This window comes from Sturnira hondurensis, unplaced genomic scaffold (genome assembly GCF_014824575.4).
Source record: "Sturnira hondurensis isolate 20B ecotype Veracruz unplaced genomic scaffold, ASM1482457v3 Scaffold0022201, whole genome shotgun sequence".
Lineage (NCBI taxonomy): Eukaryota > Metazoa > Chordata > Mammalia > Chiroptera > Phyllostomidae > Sturnira > Sturnira hondurensis.
In genome coordinates, this window is record NW_028094832.1 from 7,147,249 (window position 1) to 7,173,329 (window position 26,081).

Consider the following 26,081-nt stretch of genomic DNA (forward strand, 5'->3'; position numbering starts at 1 on the left):
GCGAGAGAAGCAAACAGCTGACCTGCCTTTGAGTGATTGGTGACTGCTAAGTAATGCCTTGCTGCTCTCAGCACTGGGGCTTCATCCATTATCTCCTCTTGTCTCTTTCCTGTCTGTGTTATCAGTTCAGAAACAAGGCAGAAAACATGGCCCTAAAGAGCAATTTGGATTATATGTCTTGGGGCCGTATTAACCACAATTGTATTAAGTAGTCAGTCGCTGCTTTAAGGTAGTCAACAATATTATCCATTAGTTTAAATTTCAATGTTTAAGGTCAGAGATTAGTAAACTCTAACATTCACTGCTGTATCTGTATCTATATAAAAAAAACAAATAATTTATACAGCAAACCCCAAAAGTGATAGATAGTATCTTTAGGTACTTTACAGTAATAATAACATATGCAATAACACTAAAATGCAGTCATGTTTACAAAGGCCATTTCTTCTATTGTTGTGCTTCTTTTTTAGAATCCACTAACTTGTACCCAATGAGTCACCATCTGGTAATTTGTTCCTCAATTCGTGGATCATTGATACGTGTATCAGATTTGCTCAGGGTGTGTAGCAGATGGTTCAGACTCACTTCCTCTTCTGCAAGCAGGCACCTGCCTGAGAGTTTGAGGGAAGGAGTGACTGTCGTGGAGTAGTGGCCCTTTTCCTGCTGCTTTCCTCATTTCTGCTGCACGTAGGGTTAAGGATATGGTCAGACTTTCCTGGGACAACTGGAGGTGTTCCCTGTGCTTCTTTCATCGCTTTCTGGTATCACCAGGAGAGGGGAGTGCCATCCATTTTGCTGGCATATTTGGCAACAGAGATCGACTAATTCCCTAATGGCCCAATCAGGACAGGCAAAGAAACTCCCCTGGTGACCAAGTTGCACAGTGTTATCTGGGGAGTTATTCCTGGAAGTCACACCTGGAGCCAGGTAGCAAACCCTCCCCAACCTGTATAGGCATCCGATTATCTGCTTTAAAGTGCTTTCCTCTGCAATTAAGTAGAGTGGTTTTGTTATCTGCAACCTAATGGACACCGAATGTTTATTGTTACTGCAGGAAACTTTATCTTAAACTACCTTCCTGGGGTATTTGGTGCACAGTGCAATTTGAGAACCCCTGCTCCGTCACACACATTGGAGGGCGGATCTGTAAGGGGATCACCACTGTGAAACAGTAAGGCAGGCAATGAGCTTCATTTTGACCCCTACTGAGTAGCCCCTTATTGCCTGCCTTGCCCACAGGCCTTTCTCTGGGAAGTTCTTTATAAGTAGATTATGTCGTATGTCCTGTGATCTCACTAATTTGGCCTGATCACACACACAAAGGAGGTTATTGATATAGGCCAGCTCATACATGACCTGGCAGAAGAAATTTGCCCACAAGACACACTTTATCTTGGACAGTGAGGATCTAATATAGTGAGTGACATTCTAGAGAATTTGAATGTGAGACCATAAGCAGATGGTAAAGTCCTATAGAAGTAGTTAGCCCCACAGAAAGAATGCTGTGGTATCTCTGAGGCCTGAGATGTCATGATTATAAAGATAAATTAGTCGGTAACAGCAGGAGCTGCAGCAATAAAACCAGAGACAAAACACAGCTGAAACACTGCAGAGCAGAAAAAAAGATAAAGAGCGAGGAGCGTTAAGTAGATAGTGAGAAAGCCTACTACTGCAGAGGGGCTGTGTCTGAACCTTGGTCTAGTTTCTGAGACTGAGCAGTGCATGGGGAGATCATTTCTAGGTTGTGTGTGTGTGCATGTGTGCATGCGTGTGGAGGAATGCTGTGGTATGTCAGCTGTGTCCCCTCTTCAGAGCTTGCTCCTTCAGCTGCTGGGCTGATATAGGCTGGCTGCTAACATCTTTTGTCTGAATACCTCTCCAACAGTGTCCTCAGCTGAAGACAGCCACCTCACCCAGGGTCAAGTCTCCTTCCTGAATCTACCCACAACTCCATGCAGGAGCGTAAGGCCCAGTCCTACTGGCCTTTATGTTGTTCAACTCTGCAGAGACATCTAACCCCCCGGGGATTGGCGAAGGCCCTTCTTACAAGGGTGTCGAACTTCATCCTTTGCCCACTCCTGTTTCTGCACTACTCCCAGTTGTTGATCCAAAGAACACACCCCAGCAAATGTCTGCATGCGAACTTCCATCTCAGAGTCTATTTGTAAGAGAACTTAACGATTAAAAGACTTATTCACATGTAGCCTCAAAATAAATTCCAAGTAACTCAAGTAATCTAATGGTATCATTGACTGTTCAAAATCCCTGTTTTAACAACAATAACAAAAAAACCTTAGGGCTGAATTAAGTAAGCATTTTAAACACTCACATTTCTGTACCTAATTTCTTCACAGTCACTGGCTGGGATTATTTGCTGGAAAACCTTTAGTTCATACAGTGGCTTTCCTACAGAAATATTTACTTTTTTATGAATGGGTTTATTATTGTATTTGTTACCCTACAGAAATTAATGATAAAGTGGACTAAGATTAAGCAGTTCAGTGGCAAGTTTTTGTCTCATAACAAATTTCAAATTCTCAAAATAAAAAACCCAGAACTTGTAAATTAAATATTTCTGTTTTTTCAAACATAACTAGGACGATGCTCATGAAGACTTCAACATACTCCACCTTCAGCGCATATAAAAAGTTGTTATCAGTTGTAGAGTCGAGGAAGAAAGTTCCAACAAGGGTCTGGCTCTTTTTCTGACTATAGAAATAGAGGGAGCAAGCATGAAATCAGTATTCAACATAGCAACTGAACGACATCGAACATACTTTCAATAGATGTTTCCTAACACTGATCTAAGATTGTTCAAGAGTCAAGAAAAATAATGTAGCTTGTGCAGACGCATCTACAAATATTCTTTGGTCAAAGTATAAATTGGAACAGCTAAAAAAAAATCAATCAGATCTGAATTAGGGATCCTGTAAAGTAAAATGTGAATTTAGGTTGTATCTTGTGCTTACATATCCAGAATATTCTTTGTCTAGATAAAATGCCCTTGAAGCTTTTAAGGTACACTCTGCTAGGAAATGCTTTGATTCTGTTTGGAAACCCATTGTCATTAGAAATTCAAGTATAGTGTCTGCTGATATCTACACAAGCTTTAAATGTAGAGTCAAAACAGAAATATCCAAATCTTTACCAGAATTTCTATTTGATTAACTTGTAAATACGTACATGATCTTTCAAATATATCTAATTCTAATAGTGCTTAGCTCACTTAATAATAAACATAAACTAGTTTCTGTACGCGTTGACTATTAAAAATATCAATATTTCAATAGTCAAAAGCAATGAAAACAACTTGAATATTTACACTGTGCCTAACAGTGTGATACAAATGTCCCTAAAAATCCTCTTTCCCAATATCTTCACTTCTCAGTATTGCTTTTTCTAAATGGCAGGTGCTTTTCCTCTTCTCTCATTTTTAAGCCACCAAAACCCTCCCCATAACTCTGCTACCTATCATTTGCTGTCTTACCTTTTTCTTTCCCTTTTATACTCGTTGGCTTAATTATGGATTTACTCACCTATCCCTCTCCTCTCTCCTCCTCTTGTACTTCTTTCTGTTCCTTACTGCTTCTTCATCAACTACAACTTTGTCTTTATCTTTTGCTTATTTTTCTCACCATGACCAGTTAGCTAGATTCTATAAGCCAGAAAATGGACAAGCTAGGAAGTGAAATTTATTCCCCCACAGAGATAGGAGTCAGTGAGTAGAGATTTTAAATGTTTCCTACTTAGTATCACTTATTTTATTCTAGTCACAGGCAACCTCAAGCGAGTTATAAATCGGTCTGCACCCAAATTCAGAGACATTTAGTAAACAATGGTATCTTAAATTTTGTTCAACTCTGTCCTCAACTATAAAATGAGAAGATGATTGATCTTACACAATTTGCAAGGGCAAATAATAAAATGAGATAGTGTCAATAAGCCATGAAAAGTATAAATGTAAAATATTACTTACTTGGTGAATCTCTCATCCAAAATTATACCAGAGAAGATCTGCTGCTTTGATTTTTCACTACAGTACAACTATAGTCCAAGTAACTTAGGTAGATTTGAGGCATCGAATCCTACAGATAACTCTGAGACTCAAACCAATCAGAGTAACATTTCCCCTTATCCAAATTTCAGGCATGGGCAAACTGGTAACATTAGTCCATAAAAGTACAACCAAGAACTGCTTTTGTTTTTTAAGTAGCACTAACTGCTCAAACAATGTTTTTTTTTTAAAGTATGTTCTTTCTTACCCAAATAGGTGAGTAACAAGAAAGGAAGCATTATATTTCACAAATGCACTCAGGAAAAGAGCTAATGGAAGCCATTGCATCATTAAATGTGGCTTCCACGGCAACTTTGAGGGCAACCTCCATAGGCGGAAAGAGAATACAAAGGGTCATGTGGGAGATGTTACAGGACCAGAGCTAGAAATGGCATATATCAGCTCGATCCCTCTGAATCTTTGGCTGCAATTTAGTCACATGCTACTATTACTTAGAAGTGGTTTCTTGGACAATCTAACCATAATTGCATTGCACAATGTAAAAAGAGAATATTTCTTCCATAAAAGAAAAATTAGTTATTTTAGCTATACTGTTGATGAAGAAATACTCTCCTGTATTTTTACCTAAATAGAATCTAGGTATATGCAAGAGTAAACTGCAAGAAAGAATTAATTATGTTTTACAAGGGATCTTGAAAAAGAAGGAAAATGGGAGAAAGATTTGCTAGAAAGGAATAATTTAATCTTGATTACATCACTGAGGCCCTGAATCAAACTATAAAAGAGACTGAAATAATCCTGGGTTTGTTTTATAATCTATAGTTTCCCTTTTTTAGATCTGAGAAAGTTTGAGCTGAGATTTCTATCAAGAGTTAGAGAGAGTCTGTCTTTTTTATAGCAGCATAGTATTCCATTGTATAAATGAATCCCATCTGTTTGCAAAATAAGCCAGTCAGAGAAAGACAAATACCATATGATCTTACTCACATGTGGAATCCAATGAACAAAATAATCTTATACACAAAATAAGACCAGAGTCATGGAAGCATGGAACAGACTGATAGATCTCGGAGGGTGGCGGAGGGACTGGAAGAGATCTGTCAAAGAACATGTGTGCATATATACACAGCCCATGGACACAGACGACAATGTGGTGAAGGCCAGGTTGTGGGCAGAGGTTGGGTGAAGAGGAGCATGGGGGGGATAGCTGTAATAAAGTTAACAGTAAAAAAAGGGTTGGTGAGAGTCATGACTATTACAAACCAATGGTGAAGACCACTGATGGCCCAAATCCTGATCTGGCTTTGAAATTTACTAGCTTTGTGAGCTCTGGTCTAGTTGTTAATCACTCAGAGTCTCTCTTCCTCATCCTGAGAATGTGGATACAAGAGCACCTACCTCAGAAATCACTGTGAGGCTCAAATGAGGTCCAATGCATCACATTCTTCAGAAGGTTCTTAACATAGAGGAATGAGCAGGTGGGCAATAAATGATCTTAGCTATAGTAAGATTATTATATTTATTATTTACATTTCTTCTCTAGATTTCTTATAGAGATATAAAATGTACTCAGTTTAAGAATTCAGAAGGCAAAGAAAACTAATGAAGAAGTCATGGCTGAATTGTGCCTTTTTGTTCTTGCAAATACCATGTAAAGGGTACCAGGTACCCTTTCACCTGTCCCTGCTTCCTGTCTGTTACACCTGCTAGGGATGAGCCCTGTACTTATCTCTGATACCACCTTCATCTGAGCCACCCTGACTAAGAGGCTCAGCCCCATGTTCTGTGCCCCTTAAGCATCTTTCTATGGGTGTTTTACTAAAATACACTGTTACTTTTATTGGGACTTACAACCATTTACAACTATAACAAAATGGTTATATTAGACGATGGAAGCCTTTTTTTAGGGCTAATTTAGTTCAGAATTTTAGCATGGTTTAGGAAATATTTATTAATCAATTATTAGAATGTATTTGCACAGCTGAGATTTGTGATATAAGCAAAGGAGACAGTGTTTGTTGCTTTAAGAAACTCACATTCACATACAAAGAAGTAAAAGAATGTTTTAAGAAATTATAAATCATTTTTAGATGTAATCATAGAGTCTAATGCCTTGTCAGAGAGCCAAGAAGAGTGATGGTCTTTTTTGAGTAAACACAAAGGTCACCAAGAAATTCTTCATGAGAATGTGGCTCCATACCTGATTGATAATTATGATTAAAAGGGGACAACTGGACAAAGACAGGACAAAGAGAGAGGACAACATTGGACACTATAAGTAAAGTCTGATTGGAAAAAAAATTGACATATTTTGGGCAGAGATTGTCAAGGCACTCCAAGGTCCTGGAATATCCAATACCAGACAAGCAAAGTGAATGTGAAGAATAAGTACGAAGGCAAACTAAGGGGTAGTACTGCTATACACTCTTCGGAATATCAAGCATGGGGACTGTGAAGGTTAGAAGAAGAAATATGATAAAGGATATGAAGAGAGTCTGTTAACCTGATCACAGACCCCAAAATGTGGCTTTTTAAATCTAACTTTCCTGATACTATACCTAAATATATAACTGCTTAAATTTGTCTTTTCTGGGAAATCTTTGCTTCTGGCCAAGACTGAATAATAGAGCCTGGATTTACCCTTTTGCCCCAAATGACTAAATAATAGGCTAAACAGATGAAGCAGAGCTTTTAAGACACTGGATATCCAGCAATAAAAGGCAGTGATCTCTGTGATCCCTGAGAGACAGCAAATAAACAAGAGAGGCCTTAAGACTGCTAAGGCTTACCGCATGGAGGGAAAACTCACACAACCTGCAGGACCCTCTGATTAAGGAGATACAGGGCAGAACAAGAGGCCGTGAAGTCACGGAGCACAGTACCAACAGAGAGCTGCAGAGAGAGAACTTAGGGTAGCTGTAGAGGATTTCCTCTGAGTTTCAAGCAGAGTTCTGATCGGCAGCTCTGTGAGAAGAAACTAGGGAGGCTGGCAAAGAAACACTAGAGTAAGAGGAAACAGCGCCTGGGACTCACACAAGTCTTAGAACAGTGCCCATCCCCAAGTCTAAAACCTGCATTCACGTAGCATTGGATAAAACACTCAAAGGGCCTTGCTTCAGTAGTGGAAAATAATTAACCACAGAGCAAACCCTACTCTAGCTCCACCTAGTAAAACTTGAATTTAGATCTGAAAGAATCAGACTATTTTCAGATAACATAATGGCATGGATGTACATACATAGAGTTAATGTTGCAGCCCTGACTGCTATCTTTTGATTGATTTTTTGACTTATTGATTTGAGAGAGAGAGAGAGACATCAATTTGTTGTTCCAGTTATTTATGCATTCATTGGTTGAGTCTTGTACGTGTTCTCACTGGGGATCGAACCTGCAATCCTGGCATATAGGGATGATGCTCTAACAAGCTGAGCTACCTGGACAGAGCCTGACCGCTATCTTTTGAAAGGCCTGCATCCAAGCTTGGCATTGGCTGGCATCTAGAAACAGGTTTGGGGAGAGCTCCCACCATGAACTGATAAGAGTGGCTCGCTCTGTCTAAACAGGTTGAACAAACAATATGGTTTGTGCTAAACACAGTCTTTCCTCCTGGGACTCTAGAATTTAGGCACTTGACAGACTTGGGGTGCTCCTGGTTGGCAACATTTCACATAAGCTGTCACAACTCCTTTTGGGGGGCTTTACGTGCATCCTGTGTGACTGCGCTCTGGGAGGACCCTTGGAAGCTTGGATCTGGTTTCCCGCACTCTAAGGCCTCATGCATCTTTTCTCTTTATTCATTTGTTTTTTATTCTTTCTCCATAATAAGTCACAGGCATGCGTATGAGTATTTGATGAGCCACATGTGTTTTTCTAGAGAATCATTAAAACTGGGCATGGTCTTAAGAATCCTTGCTATAGCATCCAAGAACAAAACTCAAGATGATCTACCGTAGCCCCTTATCCACGAGGAATATGTTCTAAGACCCCCTGTGGATGCCTGAAACCATGGATAGTGCTGGGCTCAATAATATAGATACACAATGAATGCATACATGCATTCACACAAATCTTTCCACTTAAAGAAAAGCACTTTATGGCTTCTCTTCGGCATACCTGAATTGTCGGCATCACTACTCTTATGCTTTGGAGAAACCATTATTACACGAAAGAAGGGTTACTTGAAAGGGGACACTTTGATACCTCGACAGTAGATCTTACAACTGAGATGAGTACGAGTGACTACTGGGCAGTACAGAGTGGACACACTGGACTAGAAAGAAAAACTAAAAATTGCAGATGAAACTGTAGGGTAACTCCAAGCACTATAATATAGGTATAATTGAAGTGTCTAAATAAGGGCAATAGCATAAGGTAACTTAATAAGTAAATGTAGCATTTTTCTTACTAATTTAAAAAATATACACTTAGCCATTTTAATCAAAATAACAATGTAGCCTTGTGGTTTATAACACGGGTAGTAATAACATACAGCAATGTAGCACAAAGTTATATATAAATAAGTAAAAAGTAAGAGGATGCTTTTGTAACATTCTTACATTTTACATAAAATATCACTTTAAGTTAGAGTTTAATAAAATAAGATATATAACATGAGACATAAAAGAGCCACTGAAATAATCAAAGGGTTAAAACTTAATATATCAAAGAAGAAATAATATCCTGAGTTCTTAATTAAGAAAAAAGGCATAAAATAAATAGATAAACAAATGAAAACCAATTAGCAATGAGGCCCAACTACAGGCTGTCTGTTAAAAACCTACTTTAAATACAAAGACACGAATAAGCCATAGTGAAAGCATAGAAAAAGATACAGCGTAGTAGCACTGATCAAAAGGAAGCTGAACTACCCATATGAATTCCAGACAAGTAGATGTTAGATAGAATGATATTAAAAGGAAGACAAGACTATGTCACAGTGATAAAATGTCAATACATTCAGAGGATACAGTAATCCTAAATATTTATGTACAGAATAACAGAGCTTCAAACCCATAAAGTGAAAACTGACAATACTAGAAGTAGAAACAGAAAAAATCCAAAATTATAGTAAGATTAGGTAACCCTCCTTCAACACTGGAGAGAACAATTAGATAAAATATCAGCAAGAATAGGAAATATTTAAACAACATCAATTGATTTATTCTTTTTTTAAAATATTTTTATTTATTTATCTTAGAGGGGAAGGGAAGGAGAGAGAGAGAGAGACAGAGAGAGAAATATCAATGTATGGTTGCCTCTCTTGTGTCCCCTGCCAGGAACCTGGAACTGGCCTGCAACCCAGGCATGTGCCCTGACTGGGAATCAAACCTCGATCGTGTGGTTTGCAGGTCCGCGCTCAATCCACTGAGCCACACCAGCCAGCGCAATTGATTTATTCTAATTGCCATTTATGGAATACTCTGCTAAACAATAGAGGAACATGCACATTCTTTTCAAATGTGTATGGAACATCTAAAACGTGGACCATAATCTAAATTATAAAATGTTTCTAAGTCATAAAAAATCATAAATTTAAAAACATTCACATCTTATAAAGTGTCTTCTCTGGCAACACTAGAATTAAATTGGAAATCAATAGTAGATATCTGGAAAACCTCAAAATATTTGGAAATGAAATGATACCATTATCATGACCCATGGGTCAAGAAAATTGAAAGGGAAAGTTAGAACTTTGAACTGAATGAAAAGGAAAATACAACACATGCCACTAAAATGATACCCAAGGTGACATTTATAGATTCAAGCCAATGGCCTCAGCTTTCAAGTTATTAAACTAGAAAAAGATGGGCACGTAAAACCCAAAGTAAACAGAAGAAACAAAGCCATAAAGATCAATTATCACCCTCATTGACTTTACTAGAAAAATATTTTCCTTTACTTAAAAAACTCAATTTTAAAGTAACACATGTTCAACCTAAAGCTGCTCTAAAAAGTAATGTCTTATAATATTACATACACTTGAATCCCGTGGTTCCATTATTGGTAATTTATGCCATGGGAATGATTTTGTTGATTAAACTATTACACAAAGATATTTGTTACTGCATTATTTATAATAGCAAAACTATAAGAGTATCCATATAATGAGAGAATGATTAACTAATCTTGTGCATCGACTCAGTTGGAGTGATGCGGCCATTACAAATCATGACTCCAGAGTTTGACTGCACTTGCCATTGTCATTAACAATCATGAGGACAATTAGCTCAACATAGCACTATACAAAACAAGAATGGTTACAAAGTTTTCAAATATCACATCCTTTCTTTTTCATCCATCCTCCACAACTTTGTCCATACTTGTCTCTTAGCTTGGGATAAACAAAACAGTGTAAAACACTGTATTTGAATATACAGATATTAGTGAGCATTACATTGAAATAAAAAAAAAACACATGGTGAGATTTAGGATTTTCTTTTTTAAATTTTATTTTTATTTGTTTAAAGATTTTATTTATTTATCTTTAGAGGGGAAGGGAAGGAGAGGAGAGAAATATCAATGTATGGTTGCCTCTCGTGAGTTCCCAGCTGGGAACTGGCCTGCAACCCAGGTATGTGCCCTGACTGGGAATCGAACCGTGATAATGTGGTTTGCAGGCCTGTGCTCAATTCACTGAGCTACACCAGCCAGGGTTCTTTTTTTTTAAGTTTTAAATTCCTACCATTGATTACATAAAATTAACTTACCTTTAAGTGATGAGCCGTTCTATACTTCTCCCTATTCATCCAGGATTTAAGAGGCTTGATGATCGCCCATGAACAGTCATCAGGGCAGTGCCTGAACTGTGGCAGGAAAATCTGAATGGAAGGATTTATCCAGATAATTTCACATCCTGAACATTCCTTCCTCACCCCCCAAATAATCACTTTATAAAAATCATATAGATAATTAAAACAGACTTTTTTCTCTTCGATAATTGTCTCAATACTCAACTCACTTTGCTATTTAAAGTCTTTCAATCATGTTTCTTAAACTTTAATTGCATATGAATCACCTGGGGATCTTGTTAAAAGAAAGACTTTGATGTGGTAGATTAGGGCGGGGCCTGAGAGTCTTCAATCCTAACAAGCTCTCAGCTGATGCTAATGCTGCTGGGCCAAAGACCACACTTGGTTGGGTAGCAAATCATCTAGCAGCTGAGTCATTTATTACTTATCTAGTGAATCTAGAGCATTCACATACTTTTACATGGGTATCCATATGTGCACATATTTTTTTATGTTACAATTTTTTTAAGATTTTATTTATTTTTTAGAGAGGGGAAGGGGGAGAAACATCAATGCGTGGTTGCTTCTTACATAACCCATAGCAGAGGCCTTAACCTTCACCTGCTCCCTGACTGTGAATCAAAATGGTGACCCTTTGATTCGAAGGCCGGCACTCGATACTGATCCACACCAGCTGGAGCTGTACATATATTTTACTTTTTATGTCAGCTTTTGCCATCAACATCAAGCAAATTTGGGAAACTACTCAGTTTACACGGCAGTTTATATAAACAGCCTAATTTCCTTAGTTGTCTCATTTTTGAAATAAACAGTAGGTAAGTCATCTACTGTTTCTGAAAGGGAGGAAGGAAGGGAGAGAGGAAAGGGAAAAAAGGGAAAGAAAAAAAGAAATGGAGATAGAGAGACAGGAAGGGAGGGAGGAAGCAAGGAGGAAAGAATAAAGAAAGAAAGAAGTAGGAAAGGAGGAAGTAGGAAAGGAAGAAATGTTGAGTTAGGTCATGCTTGGCAGAAGCTTGAATTGATCAGTGACAAAAAAATCTGGTTGTCAACGCTCAAAAAAAATCAATAAACTATAGTAAATCTTGACAAAGGAGAACAGTAATGCATGTTTATTTTTAAAAGTGCAAAATCCTAAAAAGTCCTAAGGAAAAGTAAATCCTTATAATAGTATCAGTAAGACATAGCACCTGGATCCACTGGATTGGCCAAAAAGTTCATTTTTTTTCCCTCAAGAACTTTTTTCCTTAAGCACTTTTTTCCCTCTAGTAAGCACTTAGTTGTCTTTAACGTCATTCAACACAATTTTGTTAGATTGTATTGGGACTGCTGTCATATCAGTGTGCATTAAAAATTATAAAAATTGTTGAATTTTTGTACCCACTTTCATACTGAAGAAACAGCATTTTTGGCATATTACTCTTTATTATTTCAAGAAAAGTAAAAATGCAACTGAAAAACAAAAAAAATCGTGCAGTGTATGGAGAAGGTGCTGTGACTGACTGCACGTGTCCAAAGAGGTTTGCAAAGTTCTGTGCTGGAGATTTCTCACTGGATGATGCTCCATGGTCAGACCAACTGAAGTCGATAGTGGTCAAATTGAGACATCAACCGAGAACAATCAATGTGACACCATGCAGGAGATAGCGGGCATATTCAGAAACATCCAAATCAATCAAAGTTACTGGTGAAAATAAAAAATGTGTCTTTTTTTTTAACAGAAAAAAACTAAATGGACTTTTGGCCAACCCCATATATTTTTGTTAAGGCTTTGATGTGTACATATTATGTCAAATGCCTTTTAATATTAAAAATATTATACAGACTATATATCATTTATTATTTTTGTAAAAATGCAAGCAACATTTGCATTTGTTAAGATATTTGTATCTTAACCTTTTACTTTTATTAAGTATATCTATTCCCGGGTCCCAGATTGCCTTTGGTGTTTTGTCTTATTCTAAAAAAAATAATTAACATTGCTTGGCATACTTGTACTCTAGAAATTACACTAAGAAGTTTAACACATTTTATATTATTAATTTCTTATAACAAGAACATAACAGCCCTGGAAGCTGTGGCTCAGATGGTTGGAGTGTCGCCCCATAAACCAAAAGGTCATGTTCAGGGCACATGCCCAGGCTGTGGGTTCAGTCCCCAGCTGGGGTGCAGTCAGAGGATGTTCAAGAGGCAACCAACTGATGTTCCTCTCTCACATCAATGTTTCTCTCCCTCTCTCTCTCCCTTCCTTCCCCTCTGTCTAAAATAAATAAGCATGTCCCCATAATAATAATAATAATAATAATAATAATAGATAAATGCTTATCTGCTCTTAATTGTTTAATTAATGCTTATACTTAAAATTTTATTTAGGAATTTGAAAATTAAATTTTAACTTGTGGGTATTCCTATCTGGCAAGTCAGTCCAATAGACTGAAACCCCCTTGATACTCTCTCCAAAATGGTAGGTTTTAAATATCTGAAAACATGAAGGTGCCAGAATAAAAGAAGGCCTCCAAGAAAGCAGACAAAGAGCAAAGCCCTAATCTTTGTTTTTGAATCCTCACCTGAGGACAGTTTTTCATTGCTTTTATTTTTTTTTATTTTTTTAAATATTTTATTTATTTATCTTTAGAGGGGAAGGGAAGGAGAGAGGAAGGAAACATCAATGTATGGTTGCTTCTCCTGCATCCCCTGCTGGGAACTGGCCCCTGCTGGGAACCGGCCTGCAACCCAGGCATGTGCCCTGACTGGGAATCGAACCGTGATCATCTGGTTCACAGGCCTGCGCTCAATCCACTGAGCTACACCAGCCAGGGCTCACTGCTTTTAAAGAGAGAGAGAAATGGAGAGAAAGAAACATCCATTCGAGAGAGAGAAAATTCAACAAAACACTCCCCGACCAGGTATCACACACACCCAGACCGGGGATCAAACCCACAATCTAGATATGTGTTCTGACAGGAAATCCTTTCAGTTACCAGATGACTCTCCAACCAACTGAGCCATAAGGTCCAGGGCTCCCTGGTATATCTTTGAGCCACCTATAAATCCATGGTGACAGAGCTTCATTTTCGATGGTCATGATTTTGAAGGTCAGGAAATAAAGTCAGACTGAAGAAATTCAAATGAAACTAGGAGTGCAACTGCTCAGTTAAAAAGATGAAGTAGAAAAAAACCAGCCTCACAAGACAGATGTGGCAGAAATAAAATTGTTATCAGCTGTGGCTTTGGGTAGAGAAGAAAAGTCTTATTTGAAACTTCAGAAGGAAAGGCTTACTCTTCTGGATTTGGAGATATTTTGGAAATAATTACTCAAATTTATACTATTTTTGTGAACTAAGAGACTACAAGTTAAGAATTTAAAGTTAATTTAATTTTAAATTTAAGTTAAAAGTATCCTCACTCACCTGGCAAAGAAAATAAAATTCCTCCATGGAATATCACATTCTCAAACCAGATTTTAAAGAATTCCTACAGATGAGACCAATAAACATGAATTCGAATCAACAATTTTTAATTATTAAGAAACAGGCTTTAGAAATAATTATAATATAAAGAATGTAAAATCAGACCTTAATAATATAAGAGATTGGATTATTATAAACAAATTAAAATATCAGGTATTTGCATTCATATACAGGGGTGAGCAAAAGTAGGTTTTCAGTTATTCATATGGAAAATAATACAATAATTAATAAGTAAAAGATAAAGGGATAAACTATTCACATATTCACAACTATAAATCTACTTTTGTCCACTTGTATATATCAAAACATGTAAGTAAATAAAAGAGAGGACCAAACAATTAAAGAAAGATTATCAAGAATGCCTGAGGAGGTTTGAAAAGAACAGACAGAATATCTAAAAATAAAAATATTAAAATTAATTTAAAATTCCATCTGAGTGTTAAATAGCAATCTGTATACACTTGCACATATTCTTAGTAGGCTTAAAGATAAAGCTCAAGAAATTACATGGAATGAAGTAAAGTTAAAGAAATGGCATGTATGAAGATTTAGAAACTCAGATATTAAAGTAGAAAAGTCTAACTTCGAACTAAATTAAGATTTCACCCATTTGTAAAAGATAGTCATAGGCATTATTTGAAGACACATGGCTTAGAATTTTCTAAATTAAAGAAAAACACCTCCTTGACTATTTGGGGAGTGCATTAGTTTGCACTTCAATAAAAATAAGTTTGTACTTATACACATTATATACCAGTTCCAAAGCACCAAAGACAAATCAAAATTACTGAAAACATCCAGAGAGAAACGGCAAATCGCCTACAAAAAGTAATATTTAAACTACCTTTCCAAAACAACAATGGCTGTCAGAAGCCAGTATTAACGCACACAGTGCTGAGAATACTGGAACCCTAGAATTATACACTAAGAAAACTTCCTTTATCGCCATTTTTTTCCAAGAAAAGGGGGAAAGAGAGTTTAAGTTTATGAAAAAGTAAAGGTCTGTTTTCAGCCTCAGAAGTTCCCTGGGTGAAATCGGAAACCAGACCCTGTGGACATGGGAGAGGAGGAGGCCCTCAGGCAGTGGAGGACCACTCCAATGGGCAGGTGGCAGCTCTAACAAGGTAGAGAATACACCTAACTTGCCTTCAGGAGTTGCAAGAACAGTAGATCTTTGCACTGGTCTGATGCACTATTACAGTTTAGGTAAAGGCAGGAACCAGTTTCAGTGGTTGAGGTCTCAGAAGCACCTGATCTCCCCAGGCTACCTCCTTGAAACAACCCCTGGTTTGGAACTAGTGAGCGGAAGATACAATTGGAGGACAGAGGATGGGAGGGAGCCTCCGATTGCCCAAGCCATACTGGAGGGTCAACTAGAGCTCCCGTCCTCCATGTGACCTCCTCCGTCACTCCTGATTGGCTCTTCAGTCTTCCACGCCCCTTCTGTTCCTCAGGGTCCCCTGAGCGTTCACCAAGGGCGTTTATTGGCAAGGGGGCCGCTTGTTTGGTGGCTGCCAGGCTACATTGGATGCAGATACCACTGCAACAATACAGGGGGCATGCAAGAGAAAACATAGATGAAGATAATGATTCCCCAAAATAAGCAATGATTTTTTTTCCCACCAAGAGCCCCACAATAGAAATCCAATGATTTATTTAATTCCTCAGGCTGGGATTCGGATCAGTCGGGGCATTTGCATGTGTTTCCTCCTGTGATTTTAAAAAGGTGTTGCATTAGCAGACTCATCAGGTACAAACACACAACATTCTGTTTGGATAATGGCACAGCTGCCTCCTTGTGAGGCAGTAATAATGTCCGAGGCCATCTTATATGGGATGACAGCTTTTTTCATTAGAGACACTTCCAGGGTTCAGTGAGGACAGGCTTTGTTGGCTACCCTTTAAGGCTTGCTGGGTGAATTTAATAAAGGTTTCTATTTTTGCTATAATGTCCTCTCAGGTCATTTAGTAGGACTCATACTGGCACTAGGGCATCAGCTTCCTGATTGCCAGGCGATGTCAGCACTTTATAAACACTGCGTGAAAAACAGTGAGGACTGTCTCAGGCTCCTGCAAGAGGACCCAAATGTTTTTTTATGTGTCCTGACCCCACAAGGTCTTAGTCACCATTGTCCACTCCTTGGCTTTCCATTGCCAAGCAATAGGATTAATCCATTTCAGAACAGCCCATTGTCAGTGCAAAGGGTTAACTGAATGTGAGTGACCAGCAGCCTAATGCCTCTGTGTTCAGCCCACTGACTGCCAAAGTTCATTTTGGTTCCATCTAGAATGAGGGGTGTCCAACCTAAGCAGCCCAGGATGGTTCTGAATGTGGCCTAACTCGAAATCGTAAGCTTACTTAAAACATTATGAGATTTCACCCTGGCTGGCATAGCTCAGTGGATTGAGTGGGGGCCTGTGAACTAGACAATCGTGGTTGGATTCCCAGTCAGGGCACATGCCTGGGTTACAGGCCAGTTCCCAGCAGGGGGCTCACGAGAGGCAACCATACATGGATATTTCTCTCCCTCTCTCCTTCCCTTCCCCTCTAAAGATACATAAATAAAATCTTTTAAAAACATTATGAGATTTCTTTTTGTGATTATATACTGCAATGTATTTAATGTGTGGCCCAAGACGACTCTTCTTCTTCCAATGTGGCCCAGAGATGCCAAAAGGTTGCACACCCCCAAATGGTATCAGCGTTAGGCAGAATAATGACTGAACTCCCTGTGGCAGGGGAGGCTGCCCCAACTAAATTCATCTATGCATGAGATTCCGGAGGGAATTTCTCCCACTCCCTCTCTACATGCCACAGGCACCGTCCCAGGAATAGGACCAGCAGCATTTGGAGGATCAACATATTCCACAGAGCCTAGTAGCCTCTGCATTTCTGCCTGTGTGTGCGTGTGTGCTATTGATTACATCTCTGGAGAAACTCAGCTTACACAGCCAGGCAGGGAGTGTGTTTGGGGGTAGCAGCTGTAAAAAGATAGCCCGAGGGATCCTGTGCTGGAGCTACAGTGTGTCCCGACTGTGGTGGTGCTCATGTGAATCTACACTTGTGATACCATTGTGTAAAATCAAACTCACACGTGCACAGATGAGTGCATATATATCTGGTGAAAGCTGAATAGAGTCGGTAGATGATATAAATACCTATTCCCTGGCTTTGATAATATCCTATATTTATACCAAATGTTAATCTTGGGGAAAATAGTTGAGGAGTATGTGAGATGTCTCTGTTATTTCTTACAATGGCATTTAGTGTTTAATAATCATAAAATTTTAAATTATTTTATTTCAAATTTAATAATTTTACTATTTTTAAAATTAATAAATAAATGGATAAAATGAATACCACCTTCCAAGGTAAGGCGCAAGGTCATACATCATGCAGAACTTGCAAAGAGCTATCTGAAAACTAGTTTTGTGACCTTAGTTTTCTATCCACCTCCGGACATGAAAAAGAGTGAAGACATGAGGTAAAGAATTGAGGTAAAAAATAGTGGCTGGAGAGGGCTGTGGCTTGTTTCAGGTCCAAGTCCCCACTATCGTCCATAGGACGTGACACATGTCTGCCTCTCATCTCTCATCTAGGAAAAAGACTTTGGCAGGCCCACTCAGAGAGCCTGATAATGGCCTGCTAGAGGCTGCTGGACACAGAGGACCAGTGTGTATCTCAAGCTTGAATTTCACATGGTAGGAATGTGTGTCTGACTTAACTGCTCTTACAAAGGTACAGAGAAAGTTCGCTGCACTTGGGCATTCCTCCGACATTCCTGGTGTTTTTTGCGGGGGAGTAAATAATACTGTCTATTATGGATTAATGTGCTATAGCTGCAAGAATGAGCAGAAGACAGCTGGGCCTAACACTAAATACTCAGCAGATAAAAGAGAACAGCATAGGTGCATTTGACTGCATTAAGGCAAATGCACATGGAAGACTCCCAAAGGATGAGGCAGTGGCCCCTAAGCCCACAGGTATTCAGCTTTGAGTATTTGTCAGACTAGAACTAAATCCTCATTTAGTTTAGTCGATTGAGAATTTTCTATTATGTTCCTAATCTTCCTTCTTAAAGATACAGTGTGCTGTTAGATCATTTGCCTCTTGGCTCTTTGGTCAGATTCTCCATCCATACCCAGTTCTGTTCTATATTGCAGGAAAAGTTCACTTCCCTAGAACTTACCCATTTTCACTTGTACCCTGGTGTGTACCTGCTGTTGTCTCACAGTATCTATCTGGGGTCGGGGGTGGCATATGTAAGGCATACAATATAAAGCATACAAGTCTATTAATGGGAGGACCCAAAGCGCATTCGGCATAAATAAACCCAGGCATATAACAACCAGAAGAATTTAGCTAAAAGATCCAAACCAATGGGAGTCCCATTTTCTTTGTAAATTTAACAAGATGATTTGGTAAGAAAAGAGCTGACTGGCATCAACATCTCCACAACTTGGGGTAGACGCCAACGATGGGATTTTAAAAATGTTTTAATAATAGTTACCTCTTTAGTCTTTACATGAGTACACACCATAAACAGAAAGTAGAAATGCATAGTGCTGGAGATGCATCAACCAACTTATCTTTATCAGTCACTTAATAGCAGCAAAGTTCAATTCCCAATTGGCATTGTTGGAAGAGCAGCCAGAAGACCTGAGAGAGGGTTGGGAACTACCAGCAAAGTAGCTTAAGGCTCTGGATAAATTACCAAAACCAGTTACTGTTTATGTGAGAGCCAATCTTACCTAAAGTATTGGATTCCATTTTGATTTACCTATAATGCTTTTGAGATGATTGATAGAGCATTTTTAGTGGTTGATTCAGCTATTACAATATCCGTATAAGGGAAACTTACTGCAATATACCTGCATTGACTGACATTTTACCAGTTCAAATGAAGTGTAGAAATATTACTTTCCTTCATACAACTTTACACTTCCCCATTTATAACATAATTTTCTTAAATATTTCCTCTCCCTACATGGAGAATGACACCACACTGTATTATAATTCTTGCTTCCGCAAAACTGGAAGCTTTCCGAAGAGAAGGGCTTAGGGCTGCCTCTCCAAGGTATAAAAGGAAAGATCAAAGGTATAAACACCCACGGGTTCTCTCCAAATTATCTGAACTGAGGATCCAGAGCGAGGAAGCCTCAATCATGACTGAAATGGAATTTTTCCTTCCTTATGCATTTGGTTCTGGGCCCAGATGAATCCATAATTGTATTTAGAAAAAAATAATGTGACTCTCACTGCTCCTAATTAGGAGGATTGCAAATTTATGTTCAATTCAAAATTAAGTTTATAGTACTCAAATTACTTAAACTATGTTAAATATTTTACAGATTTCATGTGATTATTGACAGAACTATTAGTTCACTTTTGTAATATCTGCACAGCTCACAATGACCTCTATCTACTCTAAACTCCTCCCTGTCCCATAGCAGGTCACTGGTCAGTAGTTTTCTAGAATGTGGTATTTTTCCACCCTGCCAGATAGTGCTCCTCAAACTTAGCTCCTCATTAGACCCACCCCAAAAAACATACAAATACCAATGCCCTAGCTCTGCCCCCCAGAGATGAAAATTTAATTGGACGAAGTCATTTCTAAAATCCCCCCAATACTTCTAATGTACTGCCAAACCACCTTACTGGCATGTGCTCTCATTTGAGGTAATCAGTATTCACAGGAAATCTAATGTACAACAAGAGAGAGGAAATATTGGATTATTTCTGTGGGCTGGGTACTATGTTCTGGAACAATAGAGGAGTTGAGAGAGAAACAAGAGAAGCAAATACACCTGTCGTGAGAGGCGAAAGAAGCAGAGTCACTGAGAGAAGCAGGAAGGTGAAGGTCGTAGAGGGTCCCAGGTCCCTGGGGGCTGACCGCATTTCTCACTCGTGTGCCCTTCTATCTTTGTAATCAAACTTTTGGTGTTTAACTTTGCAGGGATTTGTTTTTGTTACATCCAACCCAAGGAGTCCTAACTGATCCAAGAGTTTAACTCAAAATCTCTTTCTCATTAACGTCTAAATGTAAATGATGTCTTCACAAGAGTCATTCATTACCTAACGCACTTACTTGGCATTTAGGAATTTATGTTCAGTGTTTGAATCATCTTAGGCAATTACTTAACCTAGATACATAGACGTGGGGTGATAAAAATTGAATATTGTATATCTATACTCAATATTCTGACTATATTAAAAATTTATTATTTATTAATGATAAAAGTTTTGTGATTAAACAGGCTACTTACCATAAATCAAGTTCGCGAGCATTGGTAAGAATGCTGTGATTGAAATAAATGAAAAATAACATGAAAAAAAAAAACCCCTCTAGTAGTACAGTGTTTTACCCAGGGGAAGATGTCTTCATGTCTTTCTCAGTCCCTACACAGTGTCTGACTCCCCAAATGTTCTGTATAATCATAGGTGGACATACAATGTGGGTCACTAGATTGTCACCACTTAGGGGAAAGTGTCTAAGTTGCTACCCTCTCCACACCAGCAGCGTGTTCGCTACAGAGTAGAGGATTCTCAGTGAATCTTTTCTTGCTGAAAGGAAGATCAGATTCCAACCGAACTATAAGCCCCTCTGGGATAACAGCTATGTTTCAATTTCAGTCATTACAACATCTAGCACAGTGCTTTGTGCAGGATAGAGGCTTTATTAATGAATCTGTTTAAATGAATAAATGAGGATCAATTCAGCTTGTATATACCAGTTGTACATATTAAAGATAAATGTTAGCACCAAGCCTACACATAAGGAAAAGTGATATTTTTACAATGCCATTTACAATACGTCTTATTCTATTAACATCTCTACTTCCCATATTTAAAAAAATGCAATTCATATAACTTTTATTTATAATTTACTTCCCTCTAGTAATAAATAGCTTTTGTGCAGATTATAAATTTGCTAGTCCGAATGAAAACACATCGGGAAAAAAACCTTAAATTATCACCAAGTTCCACTAACATCCAGAGGCTGTATACTGTTCCAGTACAAGTCTTACTGACATAAATATATGGTGACAGAAGACAAAACTGTGATTGTAATGGTCACATAAAATTTTGGGCGTTTATTAGGTAAAGATCATAATTTATTAATTTATTAAAATAACTTCTTTAGACAGGGAAAATATCCATTTTCCATTCTCTTGGAAGTGTGTAGAATATTCACAGAGATAGCAACCCAATATTTATTGAATGCTGCATTTTGGATCAATTAAAGTGTTTATATATTATTAAATGATACTGTAATTTCTAAGTTTCTAAAGGCATTTTTCCAGTGATAGAAGTCAAAAGCAAAACACTGAGTTAGAGTTACAAATATACACTCATAGATATGGGAATAATATATTTTGTTCCATCAACATGTCTACTTTACATTATTCAGCACAAAGCTTTCTGAAATAAGAATCATGGGAATATAAGAATATAAAGAAAAAAGGTACAAATAACAGCTTCATAAACTGAGAAATGTACATAAATAAATCATGTATATGTGGGCAGTTTGCTTAGCTGGCAAGAAACAAAATATGGAAAATCTGCTTGTTAAACAATAACTACAGAGTGTGCTTTTATGATGTTTTTCACCACAGTAATTCATATTAGAGATAGAAGCAGTTGCATGTTAAATAAAATCATTGAGCATTGTTCCCTCGCATTGCAAAGAGCTGACTTATGTTGTTTTTAGATGCTTCCCATTAGAAAGTAAATATTCCTTCGATGCTATGCATTTCACAAAATTTAATAAAGACGAACTGTAAATAAAGTCACAGGGAGATTTCAGACAGTTTTATTAGGAGATTGTTGAAAAGAAAGAGAAAATTAAATACAAGAACAGTAAACGTGGTTCTCACATTGAAACCAGACTCAAAGAACTAGGCTACCATAGAAAATTTTCCAATTCTTGCATTATGATGTAAAAACAGATTTTTGTACAGATTTTGTACAACAAAATTCGTAATAACCTTTTATCATTTTTAGAAAACTTTAAATATATAGATAAAAATAGACAATTTTCATAGGTCCTACACGAAGATGAGTATGTTCTGTTCCAAGGGCTTGCATAGAGCGCAAATGCGGTTATAATATCGAACAACTAGACATTAATATTTTTAGGATTACAAAAGCATGAAAACCACAAAATGGGCACAATTTTACTTGTTTATAGCAAAACAAATTTTAAACCAACCTGTATAACTAAAAAAGGGAGGAAAAACTTAAGTTACAGATTTAAAATAACATTTCATGAATTGTAATATTTACACCAATGTTAGTAAGAGTCTCTCTCAACATATAGCTGATAGCTTTATTCTTTAATCCTTGCTAAAATTTCCTTTCATGTCAAACCAAATCCTGAAGCATTCTCAAAGGTCTTGAAAGTATGCATTTTAAAACTATGTAACCTACTTAACAGGTGACTCTATGCAAGGAGCAGAGCAATGCCCGATTCTACTACATATGTAAATTGTAGGCTTTTTAAAAAATTGTTTGAAAAATGTGTGATTCGAAGGTTTGCCACAAGTCCCTCCAATTTTAAGTGTTGTAATCCTTTAAAGACTGCATATAGGGGGAAAAAAACAAGAAATAGATACCACTAGGATTAGAATCTCTCATCCTCAAACAAGAGATAGTTAATGGAAGAACTATGCTTAGAAAACCAAGTTTCTACAAAGCATTTACTAAACAGTATTTTAAATAAAAATATTGCTCCCTTTTAAGCAAGTGAAAATAGGAACTGCATATATAACCTTTTTATTATATTAAAAATGGACTTAGCTGGTTAATAGTGAGCTACACAAAAGAAGTATGTTTCAGTATTGGGAGGAAGACCTAAATACTATAAAAGCTCCGTTCCAGAGTATCTATAATATTTTTCTCTTAACTGAAGAAGTAATACCCAATTGAAACTCTTTAAACATTTTAAGCTAGTTTCTCAGACACTTAATATTTTGCTGTTTATGGTAATAAATAATGTTATGATCATAAAGTTTTAAGATGACAGCAAAATCATAAAATGCACAGCAACTGTACTGACTTATCAGCCTTTAAAGGTGTAACTCCAGATATGTAGAAACAAACAGAAGGTCATTCAGTATGTAATAAGCACTGTTTGCAGCTTTAATTCCAGTTATCTGCACAAAGTGAAAACGCATACTGTAACTTTCAAAAAGACAGTGAAAATAACACGTAGGCACCCTTCCCTCTGACCAGGATGGGAAGCACAACACATTTTAACTTTACCACTCAGCGCTACATGGTATTGGACTGATACATCAAGGGTTTGTTAAGTTTTGTCTTCTCAGCAACATTAACATAATATGATGTTAACATATAAAAATATTTCTGGTGTTTCAATTTACTGTTCAGCCACAATCCATTCTCAATAGTGCAGTTTGGGGCACTAACTAAGGTTCAATGTACAAATAAAAATGGCTGACACAGAGTTCTGATGTCACCAGATGCTTAAGATCTCATTCATTAATACTGTGACTCCAGACAAATATTTACATGCCTGCATGCGTTAAAACCAGAAAGGTGTCTTTCTGACCAACAGGGTGACAAAACATTTTCTAAAGGTTTCATTTTCCTAAACGCTAGTGTACTACTGCATACATAATACCTTCCTTGTATGGTTTATGTTTATATACTGTACATGTGACCAACAGTTTGAACAAGAAGCATCGTTATTATTTTTAATTCTATCTACCACTACCAGTCTGGAATGAAAACATGTTACATTTGTTTGTTTGTTCTATTTTTGAAGAAAAGAGACCTTCAGTGAAACCTTTTGGCTTATATTCAATGCTTCTTTTCAGATACGCAAAATGTTATTTCATTGGGTTGTTGTCAACATCCACTTGTTGGTCTTTTGGAAAGTATTTAAAAAAAACATCTTCAGGAGAAAACCCACAATTAGAGAGTTTAAAATCGAACGTAACAGAATATCACTCTTTATTGTATTGACTTTTAAGAAATCCTCTATGCCTCCTACAAGTTCATTTCCAAGGGTTCTTGCTGGTTTCCGGAGGACACAGTTCTGTAAGTCTGGGTGACCACTGCTACCAGAGTCTCTTGATGTGCTCAGATACAGAATTTTCAGAAGAGGAAAATGGTTCATTCCACTAGAAAAAGCAAAGCGAGGTCTCCACAGACCTGCCTTTACCTCTGTCTGCAAGTTCCAGCAGCACAATTGCAGTTACTCATTTTAAGAAGTTTGATACTTGTACATTTACAAACACTCCCAGGTCTCTGGTATAAACCACAGGTGAAAATCAATGGAGGAACCCCCTTTTTTGTAGAATACTTAAACTTCTAAAGAACATTAATACACAAAATTGAGGAAGTTCCCTTAAAAGGACTTTATTTTTTTATGAATTTTCCAATGATGGATGCCTGACTGCAAAGTTCTTTACTATAATATGCATTTCTTCAACAGGAAAGATTCAGTACATGACAGTCGTTTTCAAATACAGTCTTCCATCTAAAAATAAACAATAAAAATAATTAATGACATGACATTAGGGAAACAATTGTGAGTATAAAAACTATGTAGCTCGATCTAAAATTTGTGGGTTTTGTTCTCTGTTCACTTGATTAAGAAGTAGCATTTTCCATACATCCTCAAAGTTAATTTTATAATTACATAAAGTTTGTATGACTAAAAAACAATACAGTATTTCTAGTTCTCATAAATATATATTTGCTATTTTGGTATCAGTTCCAGGGCACTCAAAAAATAGATAGGAGTATGTGTGTGTGTTATTGATATGCAAAGCTAGTTGATTTCTGTTGAATGACAATTACTTCCTTCAAGCTTGCAGAACTAAATTTTCTCTGAGTGCATTCAGGTGCATCTTCATCATGAAAGATTGAGTTTCCATCTTGCTCCTCAGCAGTGTTGTTAAATATACCATGTAATGTACTATTGTGCAAATTTGTTGCTATGTATATGGGAGCCACCTAGCTTATTTCATCAATGCCAATGAACTATAACCTCTCCCCTTTAACATGAGATTAACCAAACAATTAAATGTTAAGCTGGAAATATATTACTTCTTTCACCAATAGAGAAACATGCAGTGTTGCAAAAAAGAAAAGTGAATATTAAACCCATGTAGTGATTATTTCAATGAATCAGAAATTAAAAAATGGAAAATTAAAAATTCAGAGGTAAAAGAAAACTAAACATAAACCTATTTTTCAAATGTCATACCTTCCACACTATGTGGTGTAGTCTAAACTTTAGGTGTATTTGTATAAAATGTCTACATTTCAAGTTTTAAAACCTACAGAAGAGGGTAGTCAAAAAGGAAAGTTTTCTAAACACTTGAATGCATATCACTATGTAAATGTCTGGTAGGTTGAAGAATTAAATAACTTACAGTAAATTCAAGCAACAGAATAGAGAGGCTAATATTTCAGGTGTTGCCATCAACATCGAGCTAATGGAGTGCTTTTCCTCACTCTGCTGTAGATATAGTAACTAGTATGGATCTTAAAATTAGTGTTAAATCCTTTTTATTTCATAGAAATATTGGGGGGCCCGGATTTTATATCCCTATCACATGTTTTCTCTCAGCCTAATTTGTGTGGTTGGAATATTAACTCCATGATGTCACAGAACTCTGTTTTGCTAAGTGATATATCCTAAACAACTAGTACCTATTCAATAAATGTGTGCCAAATAAATCAGAGTTTCAGGAGATTATTGAAATATATATTTATTTAACCTATTGTACTGATAATATCCCAAATCCACACTTGTCCTCAACAACATAGGCAGGGACATCCATGAGATTAGTCTCATATTGGCTACATTCTAGTAA

General features: G+C 37.2%; 1 protein-coding gene across 1 annotated transcript in view; it reads right to left on the reverse strand.

Annotated features, from left to right (window-relative positions):
• Nucleotides 1-22,029: 22,029 nt before the first annotated feature.
• DACH1 (dachshund family transcription factor 1) overlaps nt 22,030-26,081 on the reverse strand; it is a 403,566-nt gene continuing 399,514 nt past the window's right edge. Inside the window, exon 11 of the mRNA XM_037034760.1 lies at nt 22,030-24,736. Within this exon, the coding sequence (XP_036890655.1) occupies nt 24,699-24,736 (38 nt within the window). The 3' untranslated portion in view covers nt 22,030-24,698. The remainder of the gene's footprint in view (nt 24,737-26,081) is intronic.